At 43.1% G+C, this 20,218-nt stretch overlaps 1 protein-coding gene and 1 long non-coding RNA gene across 8 annotated transcripts in view; one reads left to right on the top strand and one right to left on the bottom strand.

The window, feature by feature from the left end:
- The window catches only part of CLMP (CXADR like cell adhesion molecule), a 44,032-nt gene that overhangs the window by 13,176 nt on the left and 10,638 nt on the right, over positions 1-20,218 (top strand). For 4 of the 7 annotated variants that reach the window (XR_012838776.1, XR_012838775.1, XM_075774679.1 and 1 more), the window contains exon 2: positions 13,213-13,317. The exons of 2 other annotated variants lie outside the window; for them this stretch is intronic. Coding sequence is in view for 3 of the 5 variants with exons in the window: in XM_075774679.1 (XP_075630794.1) it covers positions 13,213-13,317 (105 nt within the window). In the remaining 2 variants the exon portion in view is untranslated. Of the gene's footprint in view, positions 1-12,946; positions 12,987-13,212; positions 13,318-20,218 lie in introns of those variants that run through there. One more of the 7 variants, XM_075774681.1, reaches the window with a different exon arrangement.
- On the bottom strand, positions 11,452-12,618 carry LOC142604922 (uncharacterized). The gene is made up of 2 exons (XR_012838777.1): positions 12,548-12,618; positions 11,452-11,659 (listed from the first exon to the last, which is right to left on the bottom strand). It is a non-coding gene; the product is annotated as an uncharacterized LOC142604922 (long non-coding RNA).

Here is a 20,218-nt window from a genome sequence, read left to right as displayed (position 1 = left end):
GACCTAATTGCCTTGAATTTAGGAGGTTTGTGACATTCTTGGCTTTTATTGAGTTATATACAAGTCTCTTCATCCCTTCATGCCTTAGTGTCCTGGTTAGTATTGCTTCTGTTGGGACACTGGGCCACAAATGCTTTAGTTCATGGACAGGAGACTGTGGTCTCCTTGTTACTAATAATGTTTAATCTTGTCAGCAAAGGAAGAGTGCAGCATAATGGGGTGGAGGCTATCAAAGGGTCTGTGACTTGCTCTCTCTGGCGAAGGTCTGTAAGTAGCCATGTTTAGTCTGAGTTATAGGAGGAAAGGACAGTAGTAGCTGTATGTTCCTGATCTTGAGGGAACAACCCTGCTCATTGTTTTAAATCATTCTGGGGTTTTATTTTTCTGTGTCAGCACTGTCAGAGCCTATAATCCTCAACCAAAAGAGGCCATCCTGCCCTACCAAGAGAAGGACTTAGTGAGGAATCCCCTTCAGCAAGGATGTGGCAAGCAGACTGACAATGTAAAAGAAGGGAAAAATATCCTGAGCCAATATGCATGAAATCAGGGCCTGATTATGATGCAAAATTAAAAACAAAACATGAAGATTTCCCCTAGTACAGGGAGCTGGTGGAGCCCTACAATGGGCAGCACTTACTGCCAACCATGCATTCTAACAGCAGTAATTGAGCAGGTAAGGATTATGCATGCTTTATAGGCACCTACCATCAGTTAGATTCATGCTATCTGAACAGGGAAGACGATGTAGCAGAGAAGTGTTATTTCTGCAGACATTTTAAATAGCAGCCACTGTTCATACATTCTCTACATCCCCCTCCAACCCAGAAGAAAGTAGTACATAATATATGAACATTCAGAATAGATGCCAGGGAAGATGTCTTAGCCAGCTGTGAGAGATTAAAGATACTGGAGCATTAGACTTGCATCAGTCCTGAGCTGTGCTATGAATGTTGAGACAGGTTGGTCTTATGGGCAGAGGAGCTCTGTTCATTATCTGGCTTTCAAGTCTCCTGGAAGATTGAGCATGATACTTACCTTGTGCTTCAGGTGGAGATGGTGACTTCCTGTAGCAAGTACAGTGTGGCTAATACATGGGAAATGGCATACAAAACTTGGCAGTATCTTTATAGCAGGAGTCAGATTTGTAAGGAGAAGAGATGGGAAGGCAGGAATCTGTGTGTTTGCTTCCATTCCAGTGGTGACTCAGTAGTCTTACTGGAATGAAAGCTTTTCACTGGTAAGGTTCAGATCTGTTGCTCATTAACTTCTCATCTCAGCTGTAATCCCAGTAGGTGGCTTTACAAGTCCCTTTGCAGCCTTGGTTTCCCCATCTGTAAAAAGGGAAATGTCTCATAATGTGGTTTATGATCCTCACACAAAACAATGTGCAGTATTGGTGAATAGTTTGATTATGGTTTTTATCAGCCTTCCCTTTCCAAAGAGCTTATAGCTGTTTGTATTTCATGCCACTAGGATGTAACTGCTCTGACAGTGCCAGCTCTTTCAGCATTTAGGGAAGAAGTTTGAAGTCTTAGGGCCATACAAGTCCTTTCTTCAATTCTTTATAAATTTTGTAGGAAATACACTCAGCCATACTTCCTAAAAGAGGAAATGCTTGAGTCCTGTCTCCTGTGTTTAGAATAAACAGAATCCAGATAATTTAATCTAAAAGGAAAATGTTCTTTTGAGGATAAACAGCCTGAATAAAACATTTCTGAGCAAACCCATGACAATGCCCCTCCCCTTGCACCATTCCCCCCAAACAGCAGTTTCTATCCTGATGGATGCCAGAAGCAGCTGGCTGATCAAGGGAATTGGCCTCACCACAAACCAGACTGTAAATCTTACTCGGGATACCCTGTTATGCCTGCTCCAATCATGCTGGTACCTATAATCATCCCAAATAATCCTTGAGGATCAATTGGGACCCTACAAGTGGGCACATCTTACTTGGCTCATTCTGCATAAATGTCAAATGAGACCCATTGCCTAGCAGACAAATTCTTTAGTTTTGTTTGTAGATGTTAATGAGGGCCAGATGCAGAGACTTGTGTGGTCTGGAGCCGATGAACTGCTGTTATCTACAGTATGGAGCCATTTGATTTCTTTTCCCTTCTCTACTATGCAAACATAATAAACTATTTTCAGTGTTACAAAGCTGTTGTAACTTTTCCATTTGCTGAGCTTGCTGGACTGAAGAAATCCCCGAGGCAGAGGCTGGGAGGCTAAACTCAGGCTTGAAACAGGGAAACGAGGGGTGTATTTCCTGTCACTTCAGATACAGCAGCCAAAGAGCAAATAGGCATGTTAATTGTCAGTGCAAGAGTCACACATTAAAAATGTGTCTTGGACAGAATGCCAGCATCTAATAAGCATGTGTTACAGAATAAGAGGTACAGTAAGGGTTAGGATACCCACTCAGCTTGTTTCCAGTTCTTATTAGGGAGCTGGTCTGAGGGAAAGAATACAGAACAAGGTAAAAAAGGGACTCTGGCCAGATTTTCCCTGATACTTACAGTGTCAGCAAATGGCCAATGTACTCCTTTAGCCATACACAGGTTTGCTACAGTTATTCACACCCTTGATTCAGTTCTGCGAGCTGTCGCAATTGCATCAAACAGATGCCTTGGAAGCTCTGCAATAAGTATTTCACTTCTTACATGGATTCAGCCAGTGAGTCAGACTCCAGCCTGAGAGCAAACATGGAAATAAGGAGCTAGGAACTACTGGACCAGATGAGACTAACGGTTTATGTCAATGACTGTTTCACTCCAAAATGGTCCAGTATCAGGTTGAGGCAGAAGAAAACCCACAACTGACAGTATGTGGAATCATGCTTATATGAGAAATTTATTGCCAAATATTAGGCAGTTAGGGAGAATTATGTGTTTGTATACTTTAAATAAACCAATGTAACATGTGATTGAGCCTTCTAAATATCTAATGTCTTCCTGAATAGAAGTTAAGCACTTTGAATCTACTTCCTAGTAAATGGATGCTCCATTTGTTAATGTGCATTCCAGAAAAAAATGGGTCTTCTGTATTTGCCAGCCTGTCATATTGCAGTAGTAGCTGCTTCCCATCAAGTCTTCTCACAGAGGGTGAATAGCCATTAATGATGCCAGTTTCAGAAACAGTAGTCTCTGCCCTGTGGGACTAGACCTTTCCAGAAGGGAAAGGTGGAAGTCTTTACTGGTCCTGCAGGTATACTGTTATATTACAAGCCCGCTGTGACTGCAGGTGTGTCTTCTAATGGATTTTAAGCGCATGGCAGAAGTTGCATGTGCACAGAATAAAAACTGTGATGCTATTTAGTATATACGCATCCTTGACATGATGTACCCACTTGCCGTGGAAAAGAGGGAACCAGTCTATGGAGGCAACTTGCCTGAAGTGTGTTTCAATGTGAGCTTACTGAGATTTTATTGGAAAACATGTTTCACGGCCAATATCTGAGTATAAATGAAAGGCATGGACACTGGCTGAGTATATGGGTGTGAACTGCTGAACTTCAGTGAATCTGAGCTAGCTGTAATAGAGAAGACAGGCTGGATAATTTCTCAGATTGATAGAGGAGTTGACACGAATAGGCTGGGGAACCCGTTGAGGAGTTTGAGCTTTGGCTTTGTGGAGTTTGATGTAGCCTCAGGTGGTTTTCTGAAGAGCTGGCCTTCCAGATCTCCCTGCAGCCTCACAGCCATGCTCTTTTTCTCTGGCTGGTTCAGGACAGAAGAAACGTGTAATTGGAATGTGGCTCTTTGTTGAGGAGCTTGTGCCTGGAGAGTTTTGTTTAGTTGGGGTCAGGGTAAAGGTCCCTGCAGTAAACCCCTGGCACAAGGCTGCTTTTCAGCTTGTTGAAACAATGCAGCCAAGCAGAGCTTAGCTCAAGGAAGGAATGTGAACTGGTTAAGACTGGGAGATGACTCTGGGCTATGCTTGCTGTCAGATATATACAAAGCTCTATCAGAATGTGGTGTCTGGCATCTCTTGGTACCTCTCATGTTTTACCTGATTAACCTTTATAGTAAATGTGGTTTTGATGAGCACCAATGTGTCCAGGCGAACAGACACAACAGATCAAGAGACAGGGCGCTGTGATTGATTCCCTGAAGAGAGGGAGAGAATTAAACTCCCACTCTCCGTTCTGAATGAGCCCTGGATCCTAACATCAACTGACAGCTAGGGCTGGTTCACACTAAACCTCCCCCTTCCCGAATGGGGCCCAAGATCAGGGCAGCCTCTGCTTATCTTTATTAGGTAACTGTTCTCAGAGGGCTCTGTAATCTAGAATACAAGGGTCTTTAAGCGCTGGCAGCTAGAAGCTGAACCTTGACAAATTCAGGATAGAAGGGAAGATTCAAGGAATTACCAGGGAGTTTGACGTGCCACTGAAGCAGACTATCAGTGGAACAAGTAGGAAAGAGATGCTAATACAACCGCAAGCTCTCAAACCGCAGACATCATGGTGATGTGGTGTTCTGTGGTCTCTGCTGTACTGAAAACTTGGATAATCAAAACGCATCTCTTCTGGCTTTGAAAAATCTATTAATAAATGTTGCATTTCATTCTTACAATTGTATTATCGATTGAGACTTAATTTGGTAACATGGGTGGAACTATGCACTGAACATGTCCCATTGAACTGTTATGGCCTTAAAATATGCATGCTGAAGTAAAACTGCAGTAGTTCCACAGAGCTGCATAATGTATTACCATTAAGTGAGGTGGCAAGTGCAAACGTGGGTAGACAAGTGTGTATCAATAATGAGTGAAGCAAGTCAGTTCTTAGACTCTAAAACAGACCATGCATGTGTCTGAGTTGCTCTCCCGTTTCTTTGTTTTCTTTAGTTTGTTTATCTTTTTTTATCCATCTAAGTTTCATATTAGCATAGAGGCCTGACTTATCCTCAGTCTTATAATTTATTCTAAAGATATGTACAAGGCTTCTTCTGTTGTTTGGAGAAACCCCATGGGGTTTGAGGCTTTGTCAGCCTCTCCAGCTGTTTAAAAAAAAAAAAGCTGAACAGAAGTTTGCATATCAATTTTTCCTGTTGTTTATACCCACAAGTTTTCAGCCTGAATCAAGTCTTTAAAAACAATTGACTTTCTGGATATACAGCGGCTATTTGAATGTTGCATCAAGAGGAGGGTGCTTTAATAGCTTTCCAGAGTAGCAGGCAATAAGTACTATGCATGTGTTAGAGTACATTCTTTCATTGTTCTTTTCGTATATGTTCTGTGGTGGTATTTTTTCCCATCTAGCTGCTGCTTCTCAGTCTCTGCCGAAGAGTATGTAAAACCAGAAAAATCTGAATCAAAGTACAGGCTTTTCAATTTGCAGTATTTGAATGGCTTTGAAATTATTAACATCCCTGTCGCTTTGCAACAAATCTTCAGCTGTTCAGTTTTTCCCCTCAACCACTTGATAACCTAAAGATTTGAAGTCTCAAGTCCTCTTCTGAGTTTCCTCATCAGTCTCAATGTGCCTGATGTCTATTCTTTTATACACAAATTTTAAGATATCCAGAATCGAGTTTTTGTTGTTCTCTACTCTATGCAGCATCTAAACAAAATATATCCTTATCTGAGGACTTAGCCTAATGTAAATAATATCAAGCCACGTATCTAACGCACATCTTCAATTAGCCAAATGATGTAGTCAGAAGAACAGGAGTAGGAGCAAATTTTTACTAAGTAGTAATTTGGCCCTAAACATGAAAGCCTCAGATGCTCTATTTCTCAACTGCCTTGGCCTTTGAAATAGTCACATTCACCACATCAAGAGCCTTACAATGGCAGGGAGGGAGGCACCAGGCTGCTGCTTGCGTTTGTCGCATTTGTTTTTGATTGTTTATTTATCTGATCTTAAAAGTTCTTTGGGGGAATCTCTTATCAGCTCTAAAACATGGTTGCACTAGTAAATAAGAAGCAGTGACATTAAAAGTAATTGACATTAAAATGTTGTGACATTAAAATTAATCATGTTTGATGGATGTTAGAGACTGAATCCGCGAGGCTCCCGGGTTTGTGTTTTAGCAAGTTTTGACATTCGTTCTCCCCCTCGGTTCCCGCAGCACTTATGTAACTCTTCCCTACCCGCTGGTCCCGAAACCCTGCGCAGGGAGGTGACGCCGGTTTGGAAAAGAGAAGGGGTTTTCTTGGAATTAGCTGCTTAGTAGCTTGGGGTGAAAGGGCTGTTCTATTTTCCGTCTAGTGAACTAGCGTCAGATTCTCAAAATCAATACGGTACCGGTGACATTGGTCTCCCAGTCTGCAACGTAGGGTTGAAGACAGAAGGTACCGCTGGGGTGTTTGCAGCAGAGCTGCTGGAGGACTTCTGGAGTGTCTGTTCCCTGTGCTGCGGCAGTCCCAGGCAGATGGAGCCTGGCAAGAAAAGCTGGCTCTTGCAGGGTGAATGGGGATTTTTTGGTTGTTGTTGCCATTTTTAGTAATAATAGGAAAATATTTAGGTTTTGTAACAATTGTGCAAGGTTCAGAAGGAGATGCTGTCAGTTGTCAGTTCTGCTCGTGTGGTACCAGCACTAAGTGTAAAAGAAACTGGCAGTGTTTTTCTTCAGGATCTGGAGTTTCTCAAAGAGCTGGAGGGGATGTGGCATAACCTGACACCTGTATTTTACAGCCAAGGTCTTTAGCAGCAGCCAGGAAAATGATGAGCGTTCGGAATGGCTGATGGCTGGTCGCTATTCCCATGCTTTCTTTGCGAAGCAAGAATCAGGTGAAATCATAGCAGCATAATCTTCTGTAGGGTGCCTAGAGATGTTTCCTCCAGGCAAGGAGCGAGAGGGAGAGATGCAGCATTTCTTGTTTCCAGTATAATGTTTTCCAACTTCCTTTTTTAGCAATGCGAAGCTCGAAGGGGCCTCAGAAAGATGAACTGATGTATTGGGCGAGAAGCCAGGTACCTCCTTGCAGCTTGAGCTCTGTGCTGGCTTCACTTTCTGTCCTATTTGGAAACTAGAAGTAATGAGCTGATGTGAGCTGATTTTTTTTTTCCCTACTGTGGTCTGTATAGGGTGCCAGTCTGTGAAAGTCAGCAAAGTGAGCATATAGCCTTTTTCCACGGCCCCTTCTTGGCACCGAGTGGTAACTTGCAGGAGATTCAATGTAACTTAACTTTTATAAGAAGCAAAAAGACTGCGCGGTAAGTTAATTTAGCCGGAGTTAAAGCTTGGCCTGGTGGTTCGGGCCCCTGAGAACTCCTGCCTTCTGCAAGCAGCCAGTTGAGAGGTGTTTCCAGTGTGGTGTTTGTTTTGGGTGGCCCTTGGGAACTGCAGATCTTCTCAACTCTGCCGCTGCTTCTTTGTGACCTTGGTCAGTCGTCTTGTGTCCCTAGTTATCCATGGGCAAATCGAGCTCTCAGTACCTGCTTTTCCTCCGCAAACTGAAAACAATGATACGTAGGAGCTTCGCTACGGGGCTGTGAAAAGAACACTGATATCTTGGCATGGGAGTGTCAACGGGAGAGTCACGATTCTGTCCTTTAAATTGTACAACGTGCACAAGCCACGCTGGGGCACCAGTGGGGGCAGGTAATGTGAAGGATGTTTTTGCTCATCCAACATGAAACTAGTTAATTGTCTGCCACTGGATGAAGCCCGTGAGGTTTAAAACAAATAAGTGATAGACTTTATTGAATATACTATTTAATTTTCTTTACGCTTTTCTATTTCTCTGATCTCCACGTCCCTGAGGAATAATAGATAGGCTTGAGTATCCACAATTTCTGGATGTACAAGGTAAAGCCCAAACAAGCTTTTTTTTTATGAGATTTTGAGATTTTTTTGATGGCTGACTTGCAGAGGTGCTGAAGACCTGCAGCTGTGCACGCCTTCAGTGAAGGGTACGAGGGTGAACAGCAGCTTGGGGACACAGAGAAAGACCAGAGTGCTCGGTTTAGACAGACAGTGTTTTTCTCTAGTTGTCTTTCTGACTGAAAATGCCTTCTTAAAGCAGGGAGGGAGAAGCTGTGTCAGCTCCTATTAAAGAAAATGGATTTTCCTAGAGAAGCCAAACCAGCAAAACCCTGTGAGTACTGCAGAGACTAGCCAAATATTTTGGTGGTGCTTTGTGGCAATTCTGGCTCAAGAACATTGGGAATTTTTGAAGACAAAATTAACCCATTGGAACACTGAATAGCAATAATATTGAAAGTTGATTTCAATTTGCAGCAAAGTGTATTTTGTGACTTTTGCAGAGAGGGTGCCTCCCTACAAACTTCCCAATTCCCCAAATTGGAGCACTGCTAGATAATGTACTGTGCAAATATTAAGGTTTCACCTTGGCACATTTGCTTTACCCCTTTGTGCCACTTTCTGTGGTCAGTTAATGATTTAGTTCTTTTTCTGGCATTTAAAATAAATTTCAGTATTGCCCAAGTAAATATTGGGGAAACCAAATGTTAAATAGGTATGTCTTCACTTGCAAGTTCAGACAATCAAGAAACAGTATCAGGTGATGATCTGATCTGTTACAACTGCTTGGGTTTTTTCCATTATGTGGAGAGCAAAATAAAAAAAAAGCTGGTACTGGAGTGAAACTGGACAGCTATGACCTGCTCACAGATACCGTCAGCAGTAAAAAAGAGTGAATTCATCAATTGTGCTCAGTTATGCCCGCAGACCACACATGCTAGGAGGGGTTTACTGTAAATGTGGCTCACAGATGGTTGCCAGACATTACAGCAGACTTAATCACTGAAGACCCCACCACCCTGATCCAGCAGCTGTGTACACAGTTTGTGTCGGGGCTGAAACCAAACTGTGGCACTTCAGAACTTCTCTGTAGCAAAAGCAGTGGGAGAGGAGCGTTGTATGCTTTTTTTTTTTCTGGGCGGTCTAGAAGTTGCAGCGAAGCAGGAAGACCTCAGGCTTAGGGAGTGGACCTTGAGTCTCATGGGTCTCTCCTGGACCTGCTGAAGACTTGTCACAGAATATAAATTGGAAGGGATTTCTGGAGGTGTCTGGCTCAAAGCAGGGTCAGCTGATGTCGGGTTGCTCAGGATTGCAGCCAGTCCAGTTTTGAATAGCTCCAAGGATGCTGATTCGACAATCTGTGAGCCACTGTTCTAGTGGTTGACCGTTCTCATAGTGATTTTTTTTCCTAATATCTGACTGGATTTCCCCTTTTCAGAACTTGTCTCTCGTCCACTCATGTACCTCTGAGAAGTCTGGCTCTGATTTCTTTATAATTTTGTTGTTCCTGCTGTAAGCTTTACATATGCATCCCTGAGGCACACAGGTTTTCTTACATAAATTGAAAAGGACAGAAGTGAGGTGCAGAAAAGCTGCAGCTTGTCCAGGAAAACCTTACTTCTGCATCAGGGCTTGAGGTTCTTTTCTAGCTTGAGCTTTCCTACCAGGAAGCTTAGATGAATTTCCTGAGAGCTCCCCAATGCCAAGTCTCCCAAATCATTCAGTAGAAATTTTTTCTCCATCCCTTCTTGTCAGACTGTACAGATGCACCGGGATCCTTGTTTCCATGGAACACCTGTATTCCTGCACTAGCTCTGGAGTCCTTGTATCCCGTAGCTTATCCTTTTCCCTTTGCTGATAAAAATACCTGGGGTTCTGCGGGACAACGTGGTGAGTTCGAGCCAGCAATGTGCCCTTGTGGCAAAGGCCAGCAGCGTCCTGGGCTGCATTGGGAAGAGCGTAGGTAGCAGGTCAAGGGAGGTGATCCTTCATCTCTACTTAGCACTGGTGAGATCATATGTGAAGTACTGTGCCTGCTTTTGAGGTGCCCAATATGAGACAAATATATTGGAATGAGGCCAGCTAAGGGCCACAAAGATGATTAAGCGACTGGAGTGTCTGCTTGGAGCAGGGCATTGGACTGGATTATCTCTGGAGGTCCCTTCTGACCCCCACTACTCTGCGGGTCTAAAGCAGTTCTGACGAAACTGAGATACCAGGAGTTTACAGTAGATGCTACAGATACCGTTGTCCTCAACAGCCATTTTAAAAGAGGCTCTGCAAGATGATGCTTGCACATTAATCATAACAAAATACAATTTACAAGATAGGAATAAGGTAGTATAGTCTAATTTTGTTCTCAAAGACTAGCCTTTTCTCCAACACTCCATGTTATTTTATCAACATCTGCTTTATGATAAGTCAGGGCTGTTGATAGCAACACTTCTTGATGTTGAGGAAATGAGATGGTCAAGTTGTGGTAGGGACCTCAGCCTCAATGAGAACGCAGGAAAACTTCAGCCATGCTTTTAAGTTGGTCAGACCTCTTAGATAAACTGACAAGGAGGGTGGAAATTTGGAATCCCAGTGGTGGAACTGGTCATGCGTGCTGCCCATTCCTCCTAGGCTTACTTCTGTATACTTCACCTGACCTTTACAGTATGTTTCTTGATAAGATGCCTGACCTTTTCACATCCAATTAGCAGATTTGTTCAACTGTTGCCTGAATCCTGGGCTTACCCTCTGCCCCCCACCAAACCCTTCTTCCTGTTCAGCATCTCGGAAACATTGTGCTTGCTCACCAGAGCTCAATGATGTACTGTAGCTCTCAGACAGGGCTTTTTTTGCTCTCAGAAGGCTGATACCCGGTGCCTGTTTTTACAAAGGGCTCTGCCTCTGCACTCTCACTTGGGGCATCCCTCGCTTTAGGAAAGGGACGTGTGCCAGAGGAGAACTAGATTGCTCTTTTGAGCAAAGGTCATAGGAATATTTGGCAGGCATGATGCTTGCATGTTCTCATTCAGGGTTTCCCCCAGCAATGGCCTTAGGCTTTTGCAGATTTTGTTGCTTTGCAGAGCCCTTGGTATTTGCAAACATGCAAAATATATGTAACGCACATTTCAGCTGCTGGCGTTGGAGCCCTACGGTGAGCAGAGAAGAAAATCTGCTTCCCTAACAATCTTATTCCTATTGCAGAGGCAATTTGTTTGATATGACCATTAGAAATGTAGTTTGGTGTGGTTCAGCTCTGATGGACTCTGAGCTGTTTAACTCTGGAGTAGTATCCTTCCCTGTTGTCCCCCCAACAGTTTGCAGGTTTTATTTAGCTCAAGTAATACCAAAGCTTTGTTTTAGTCTTTCCACCTGCATGTTTGAAAGCCAGTTAAAATTGGATTTAAAAAGTCAGTACTTGAAGTATGCTTCTATTTCTGAGGGAATTGAAATGGATCTGCTTTCTGTTTTAGTCCTTATGCCTTTTCCAAGCATCTTACGTGGTAACTTAATTTATGCTTTCGACTTTTAAAATAAGACTAAGGTTTTGATAAATCTATGCTAAGATTAAAAAAAAAAGCACAGGTTTATAAATAAATAAGTAGACAGTTGGAAACTGATAAACAGTATGCTTTTCCACATGTTCTTAAGTGTTCCAAAACTTTCACAGAAGCAAAAAAATTGAGTAATTCTTCATTTTTCTTATGTTGTTTCTTAAGTTGCAGCCTTGTTGCTGTGCTTAACCAACTTGATTAATGTAACTTTATTGTATAGTCATGTCCTTTTTAGGATTGTAGGCTGTTCTCTAGTGGAATGGCTCCAGGAGTCGGAACTTGGCCCTCGGCTCACGCGCTGCACTCCTGTGGGTAGTGGAATCGTCTTCCCCAGACTTCGCTGTCTCTGGCTATTGTCAGTGCGTGAGAATGCCTTAGGTTCATCAGTGCTCCTGACAGTCACTGGAAAAAAAAATATACACACAGGAATCTATCATACTTTGTATTTTGTGTTAAATAACATTTCCTTATTTCCTGTGTCCGACTTTTCAGTCCTCCTCTTAACTTCGGAATCACTTGCAGCAGCTGTGCAGTGTTGCTGTCAGTTAAAATAGCTCTGTCTCTGAAGGGAGAATGCTTTCCAAATTATGCTTGTCTCTTAAAGTCAATGCAGTTCTCACGAGTATAGTATTCAGTCTAGTCTTTGGTTTGTAAGTATTACTGGGAAGAACCGCAGCATCCTTTTGAGCGCAGGGCCTCGCTAAGTGCAAGATCAGGCTTTCTTCAGTACAATGTGAGTTCATACTTGGTGTGTAGAGATTGTGAACTGTCTGTGCGATGCCAGCTTCCTAAAATGCAGTTGATGGGCATCTCTTCCAGCACTTACACTTTGGTTTGCATTCCTCAGTAATCCCCACTTGCTCAGTTTGGAGCTCTGATTCAGAAAGTGGGATTTACTGAGCTCCGCCTCTACTCATCTGAGACCTTAGTGTACGTGTCCAGATGCCATAACTCCTGGTAACAGTGGAAAAAATGAGAGAAAAGATGTATCTGTTCTCAGAGTCTGCTTGCAGCTGGTACGCTGTAGTGCCAAACTCTAGGAAAGATGCGGGGAGGGAGTTGAATCATAGTGATAAGGTAATTAAGAACCTGATCCTCCTTTTTTCTTCCTTCTGGTTCATACTGAAGCCAAGTGCAAGGATGAGGACTAAGAGGATGAGGTTTCTTTCAATTTTCTAACCTCTGATGGGTTCAGTAAATACCAAGCAATTGATCCTAACTACTGTAGCATTGGTGAGAACTGGCGGCTGCAGCCAGCTGGGTAGACGGTATCTGTAAGGTAACTCTCACCCAGTTCAGCTGCTGTTGGTCCTGGTCCTGTGCTCAGAGCAGAAGACCGCACCTTGTATTCATCCCAAAAGTGCTGCAGAGTTTAAGATATCTCTTTCACAAGACTTATGGGGGTGATGGGGAGGAGCTGCTGCTGCTGTTCATTTTCTGCCCTAGGGGAGGCTGTAGCTGAGGATTTGAGATTGAGTGAATATGAGAATATGAAAAGTGACAGAGTGCTAATACATTAGGCATTCATTTTGTATCATATTAGTAGTGCTTGTAGTGGATAAGTGAGATGTCATACCATGTTATGTGCAATTAGGAGTATGCGGCTGAACATCTCGTTGAGGTAACATGGATGTGCTGAACAGGGACTGAAGCCTGTACCTTAAAACCACATCAAACTTGGTTGAAAACCTCTGCAAGAGAAAGATGCAGAAAGGCATGCAGTTTACTTGTGAGTACCTTCTGGGTTTCCTGATACCTTTTTTGGCAAGCTTAAAACAAGTTGAATTTCTATGACAAGAAGCATCGGAAAAGCACCAATCAGTTCAGTGCTTTCCGGTTAACATCTTACACAGATGCTAAGGAAAAAAAGGAGAAGCAATCCTCAGTGCAAGGATGATTTTATCGGGAATCTTTATCAACCTCTCAAGTGTCTTCCTCTCTCCCTGATTTTTCAGAGTTACTTCAGCTGATGCAACCTACTCCTTGGATTTTGAAATCTGTGAAGAAAGATCTGATGGACAAATACTATTTTGAAAACAGTTTTGTTGCTGTCTCTTCTGGTTTGCATTCTGGATTCTGCTTGGTGTCTGCCTTGGGCAGATAACTTCATTTCTGTGTGCCTTCATTTTTATGTCCATGAACTGACAGCAACAATAGGTTCACTGGAAGACTGGGGCCTATGCATACTGCTCAGAAGACACCCTAGAAATTATTACTGAAAACATCTTTCTTATATTTTCAAGCCTCATTTGAAACGAGGCAAAAGGAGTGAAATTTCTGATGTTCAGGGGTGGAATATCTTGTTCTCTCGCTTTCCTCAATACAAGGCTTTGTGTAAGGTATGCCAAGCAGCCCAGAGATGCTTGCGGAGAAAGGGAAGATCAGACAGCCATAGGTGCTTCAGCCCCCAAGGAATCTGTGATATGTACTGACAAGCTTTCTGTACAGATCTAGTCTACCCAGCTTGAAATCACCAGCTGCATTACTGAAAGGCTTAGCTGAGCTGTGTTACTGTAAACAGAAGACACCTGGACCGTTTTACTGATAAAATTGCCTGGACTAAAGGCTAAGGGACTTCACACATTCCTCTGCACAAACACTCTTTGAACCATTAAATAGGAAGATACTGTTCTGATGCCTTGTTTTCTGTTCTCTGGTCTCCAGGGATGTAAACCCAGAATCTCCTGCTTGCGCTTGATTTTAAAATGCATTGAGAAAAAGGACAGCCACAGTACATATATAGCTGCTGGCTGCCTGCGAAGGTCCTCAGCTAATGGAAAGCTTCAGTGTTTTTTCCAATATTTCAAAGTCTCTCCAGGCTTTGGATTCAGTTGTGTGTTGGCGCTGAAAGCAAAACCTCCTGTTGGCGTTTTCAGGGACAGAGTTTTACCTCTTGATTCCGGGGATGCATAGGTAAGATCCTTGGATCGTGTGTGGCCGTTGGGTACGGCAGGATCAGTTCTCTCATCCATCTTCGCTAGAGAAACTGTGAGTTTTCCTCAGGGAATATCATATCCTTGCTGCTGGGGCTGTTTGTCAGACCTAGACCTGCGCTGGGTGAACCATCTCATTCGGTCCTTGGGCGGTGCGAAGCCATAGCGCATTTAGACACGCATCGCGTGCACTGCCGCTATGTCGGTAACAGCTATCCCACAGGGCTGCCCAGGGAAGGACTGGTGGCCAACGCCTGCCCACGCTTCTGTGGCCAGTGATATTTCTGTTGGTAGGAGCCTGTGTGCCACCTATCAAATTCCAGCCCTGTCCTGCACTCTTGCTTTGCTTGTTGCAAACCTTTAAAAATCGGAGGCTTTGCTTTGTGAAATGTTGCTTTTTCCGTTCTCCTCGGGCCTTCCTAGCTCCTCGGCAGTTTCAATTCCAAATGTTTCACGTCACCACTTGGAAACTCAGCAATGTGCAGGACGCTTCCCCTTTGCTTTCTGTTTTAACAGCCTCCTCCAACCTCAGCCCCAAGCACATGTGGTTCCAATTACAGAGAACCTCGGCAATGCTATGTGGATATGGATGGGGATAGGCTGACCTCTTTATTTTAACACAGCCAGCCTGTTCCTGCGGGAGCTGACTGTTAGCTCACATTTTTCTTATTTGAAATGCTTTTGCTTCACAACCAAATTCCTGAAATCAAAGGGAGGCGAAGGGGAGCGGGCTGCAGGCAGCATGCACTGGGGGCCAGGTCCTGGTCACTTGGAGCACTTGAGCTCTCGGGAGAAGGCAACCTTTGGCCTTTGTGTCTCTGCCAGCCAAGGAATACAGACAGCAGATGTCCCAGAGCACAGCCTTGGCTGAGTTAATTATCCTTAGGAGACTTCGGCTGCCTCCAGTTCCTCCTCCCTTTTGCAAAGAATGCAAAATAGCAGTCTGTAAGAAGACACCATTTTGTATTTATTTTGGCCTGAAATGCTGTCAGGGTAACTAACTGTTAGGGCTAGTGTGGTCTGAGGGTGAGCAGGGAGCGTTGACCTTGTGGGTTCTCCTTACAGCTCTGGAACAAACCAACATAGTTATCCATCGTCTCGGTTGATCCACAGCAGAAACTGGGGAAAAGGCTCAAAGGGGAGATGAAAGCTATAATGGGCATGTGCCTGTCATCATTACTGAACAGTGATGGTGGGGGGAAAATGTTTGGTTTCTCAATAAAGAGCTTAATTTTAAGGCTTACTGAGCCTTAAATACTTAACAGTAGAACTAGTGTCTGTAGTGTCTTTAGCACTGAGCTGATCTGAGCTTCCAAGTCACTCAAGCATCTCTGAAAGATTTACTCAGGATGTAATTCTTTGGCCATAAAAGTAGTTGTCAGCCTCCTATTTAAGCATGAAGAATTCTAAATGTGCTTATTGCAGAATGCTCGGTTTCGCTCATGACCACTGCAGTGGCCACTGGACAGAGTGGGAGGCAGGCTTTTGCTTTTCCATAAAGAAGCTTAGTAAATCATTTCCTGCAAGACTACAGCAAGATCAAACTCTAACAGATGTGAAATGTCTTAAATTCCCCGCAGGAAGGAGTGGTTCAAAGTTGCAACATGGCAGGCTGTCTTGGGGTTTTTTGTTTCTTAATTCTCAAACATATTATTCTTGTTTATATCTAATTTAGACAGATACTCTGTTTTCAAATACTTTCTTGAGTGAGATAAATGTTTTTAGTACAACAAGTCAAATGTGCAAGATTATTCAGCTAGAGGAACACTACAAGCCTGAAAAATTCTGTGGATATTCTCTATGGGCTAATTTAAACTGTTGAAGTAGAAAGTTTTTGCTAATTTGGATCATTATTTTAACTAAAATGAAGTTAAGTGGTTCAGCCCGCAGGTCTAGCTGAGACCAGCTGTAGCATGGGACTGTCAGATGCACTGAGGTTTTTTTCCCCAACAGCCCACCTGGATTTTGAGAAGAATGTGTGTTAGTCGGAGAACTACAGGACCAAAACTTCCTTCTCAGAAGGATGCCATTTTCAGATAGTGGAATCTCACAAATGTGAAAATAGTTATTTTTAGGAGTATCTGAAGGACTCCAAATCAGACCGCAAAATTACTGGTTACCTTGAGAACTTGGCTGTAGGGGGCTGTTCTTTCAGAAAGGACGTGATGTGCCTTGACAACGAGGGGCCATTCACTGTTCCTGTTATGCTTTCATCCAGGAAACATTTTGATATTAATGAACAAAAGCAGATAGAACACCTATCACAGGTGAAATGGAAATTGCCCAGACAGTGCTATAAACTGTGTGTGTGTAGATACTGTTGGAATTCCTGCTTTTGCTGTATTGAAGACAGTGTTTTCCTCAGTAGCAGATTTGAGTCACTTGCTTCCTGAGTTGATTCCCTCTGGTGCTAGTATAGGATGTCTCAAGTTGCAGGAAAATCACAGGTTGCATTTCTACTCCTCCTTGGACATCAGTGGCTTGGAATAGTCTGTTGCAAATGTCATCCTTGATTAAAAAAAGCCAAAATAAATTATAAAAAGTGTAGCTGAAGAATAAACTTTGGATATTACTGGAGCAACTGAAACTTTTCAAGACCCATTTTGGATAGTCACATTTTAAATGAACTTGGTGTAGGTATGGTTTGGGCCAAGTTTACAAAGCATCATTATGGATTTCTTGTATCTGAATTATCTGAGTCTTTTCTAGGCTGTTCCTCATAATTCCAGCAGTTAAGTGATATAGCACAACTCATTATACTTCTTAAAAAGTATAATCTATATTTCTCATTGCTCCCTAATTCAAACCTTCTGAACCTCATGAAAGATTTAAATCTGGAAGCTCTTTAGCTTTTAGTACATGAATTTGCCTACAAATAAAAATGTCAGCAAAACATTTATTTTCACTTTGATTCTGCCTGTATGTTTATGTCTATTTGATGTTGGTATATATACGTATACTTGTTATTGGATGGGCATGAAAATAAACTGAGCTTCATAATAGCATGTATATGAAAGCATGTGTGATCATGTTAAGGATTCAGACATGAAAACACTACTTTGGTCATAAACTGATAAGGCCAAATATGGAATTTGCTCAGCACTTGCTGCACTGCACAGGAGATGGTTTCTTCCCTCTACATCTATTTCAAAGGGCAGACTTTTCTGAAATTCAAACCCTCTTATTCTATACATTCAAAATCAGTAGTCCTTTAAAAATGTTGAAATGAGTTCTGGGAAATACTTTGACTGACGTCTTTGTATGAGAAAGATGCAGGATATTGTCCACAATTCTTTTTTTAATCTTCCCCCCCCCCCCCCCCCCCCCCCCCCCCCCCCCCCCCTTCTTTAAAACCTGCTGTGCATGCAGGGCAGAATGGGCTGTTATTGCTAGAGCTGAACATCCCTTTGGGTGCCCTGGCCCAATCTGGGCCCTTCCCCTGGTAAATCTGTGCTTGTGCTGTTTGGGTACTCTCTGGTTAGGTGTGCTAGCTTTGGTATTGTTTTAAAATATTTGTTGCTTTGTGTTTCTTTATTTAAAAAAAAAAAAAAATCAGCGAGGGATGAAAGACCATAATTTTTCTCCCTTGTCTGCAGGGTGTTGGGTGAGTTATTGTCCTCTGAACAATAGAGCAAACATTTAAACATGACAGTGGTCTCCTTCCCCCCCCAGTACAGAACATTGCATTGCCCGTGGTGCGTCAGCAAGCCTGGCAGCTGCACCCAATGCTTTTTTTTTTCAGGCCCACGGCCAATGCTTTCAAAATGCTGCAGTTGCAATAAGCTTTTAGGGTTCCTGCTCTGCAGGAAAAACAAACCACCCTCCCTCTGAAGTCATGGGACACGCAGGCTGAGTAAGGGCTGAGTAAAGCAGAAAGATGCAATTCCCCAATTGCCCTTTGTAGCATAAAGAGCCACACACAGGATGTGGAAGGGGAAGAGGTTTTTTGGGTTAAGAACTGTGGAGCCTGCATATATGTGGCATTACTGAGCGAGACTCTCGGATCAGACTTCTGGGGAAAATCGTCTATTGTCTTAATCTATTGTCTGCTGGAGCCCGTCCTTAGGCGTTACTCTGAGGAGGCTCTGCCCTCGTGTGGCTGCGGAGCTCCGGGAGGGGGAAAGGAGCCGGCCACCCATCCCGCAGAGCACCCATCCGGCCGTGCACCCATCCCGCAGAGCACCCATCCGGCCGTGCACCCATCCCGCAGAGCACCCATCCGGCCGTGCACCCATCCCGCAGAGCACCCATCCCGCAGAGCAGAAGTGCTCGCCAGGAGCAAGCTGCTTGTTGTGAAGTAGTGGACGGTGTCCTGGCCAGTATCCGGAGGTGTTTGCTGCTGTACGGGGTTGTCTGTAAGCAGACGCTCTCTGTTAGTACTCATTTAAATGAAACTGAAACTGGGGAGGGGGGATAAATGGTAAAAGCACTGTGAGCAAAATCTTATTTCTTTGCCCTGGTCTCATTTACACAAATACAAGAGAACTTCAGAGGGCTTTTATTCTTTGTTGAATAATAAAACGCTTAAAATAACTTAGAGGGGGCCTGGATATGTTCTCTAGTTCCTTTTTCTTTCCGAGACGTATACTGTAAATTCCAGCACGTATCTAAAGGTAGATTTCCATTTCATCACAGTGAGACCTTACCCAAACTATTGAAAGGCAAGACGTTTGCTCACAGTGAGCTCTCTCTGGATTTTGCGTGGGTAATTTCCCTAACCGGCCCCCTACGCTGGGTACTTTAATGAAGCTGTGTTTGGAGCCTCCTTTGGACAGGTATAGATGATGGAAAGAAAATCAAGTGAGGGTTTTGTCTAGAAAGCCTGCAAAACTTAAGACTTCCTTGTGAGTTTGTGGGCGTTATTAAAGAACTAATAAGGACTGAAGGGACAAGTTGTTTTTTTTTTTTTAATAAGAAAAACATGTCATGGAAAAGTATACAATGTGAGTGATAATCTGGTTATCGGTTCAGTGGTGAATCAGCTCCAAATTAGTTCTGATTGCAGGTACTATAGAAAAGATAAAGGGTGCTTTAGAAATGTGCAATCACCCTCTCACTGGACGTCTCCCATCTTACTCCTGTTTACAAGATGAGCTTATAGGTACGGGGCTCTTTCTCAAATCCAGAGCGTGTTTGCTGGGGACAACGAGAATGGACCATGGCATGAGCTCTCCTAAAAACCGTCTGTCTAAGTCTGCCTAAGAGAGGAATGAAAATAATGCTTGTTATACTCCCTCGAAGGGTGATTTATAATCCTGATCAAGGCTTTTAATGTCAAACTACATTTTAAAATGCAGAATATACCCCGTGAGGTGTGCGCAAAACCTCAGTGCTCTGCTGGCACAGGACTTTGAAAATGTTGCAAATGTCATGTGAATGCTCACTGTTGTGGTGCTTAAATTAAACTTATTGATCAGTCATCTAGCGAGTGTCACCGTGTTAATGAAGGCAGCCCGCAGCAATGTGGGCTGTAGGAGAAAGCAGGCGTTCATCTTGGGCAGAATGTATAATTGTATTTGGCAGATGGAGCTTTGAGACTAGTGAATCCAGTGATAAACTGCATTATTTTCCCTTTAAAGAAAGCAGCTAACGTGGCTGAAAAGGAACTTTCACCCTCATGGATTCATGCAGAGATTCATGTAGGGGAAGAAAGCTTAATCCTTTGCAAGACTCCACCTGTCTTAAAATTCTAGGTGTTTTATGTACATGCATGCACATCGTAGATGCTATCTTTTAGAAGTGCTTGGCGAGTATTGATTAAATATCAGAAGCTCAGGAGCTGAGGAATGGTCATGCTCCCAACTCAGAGGCAGATCTGGGAATGAGAGCAGGAACAGAATGAATTTTCTAAAACCAGAGTTGGTCCTGAAGACACAGAAGAAGCTGAGGAAGTGTCATGGTGGATGTAATTCTTCCTGGGTTTTTTTTTTCTTTCTTGTTGTTGGTTTTTTTGTTTTTTAACTTAAAGGTAAAGGAAAGGTAAACGTCGCACTGCTTAAATACAAGTATAGGAACAAATTTAGCCTAT

Source organism: Balearica regulorum, chromosome 23 (assembly GCF_011004875.1).
Source record: "Balearica regulorum gibbericeps isolate bBalReg1 chromosome 23, bBalReg1.pri, whole genome shotgun sequence".
NCBI classification, from domain to species: Eukaryota; Metazoa; Chordata; class Aves; order Gruiformes; family Gruidae; genus Balearica; species Balearica regulorum.
This window is presented reverse-complemented; position numbering and strand designations above follow the sequence as displayed.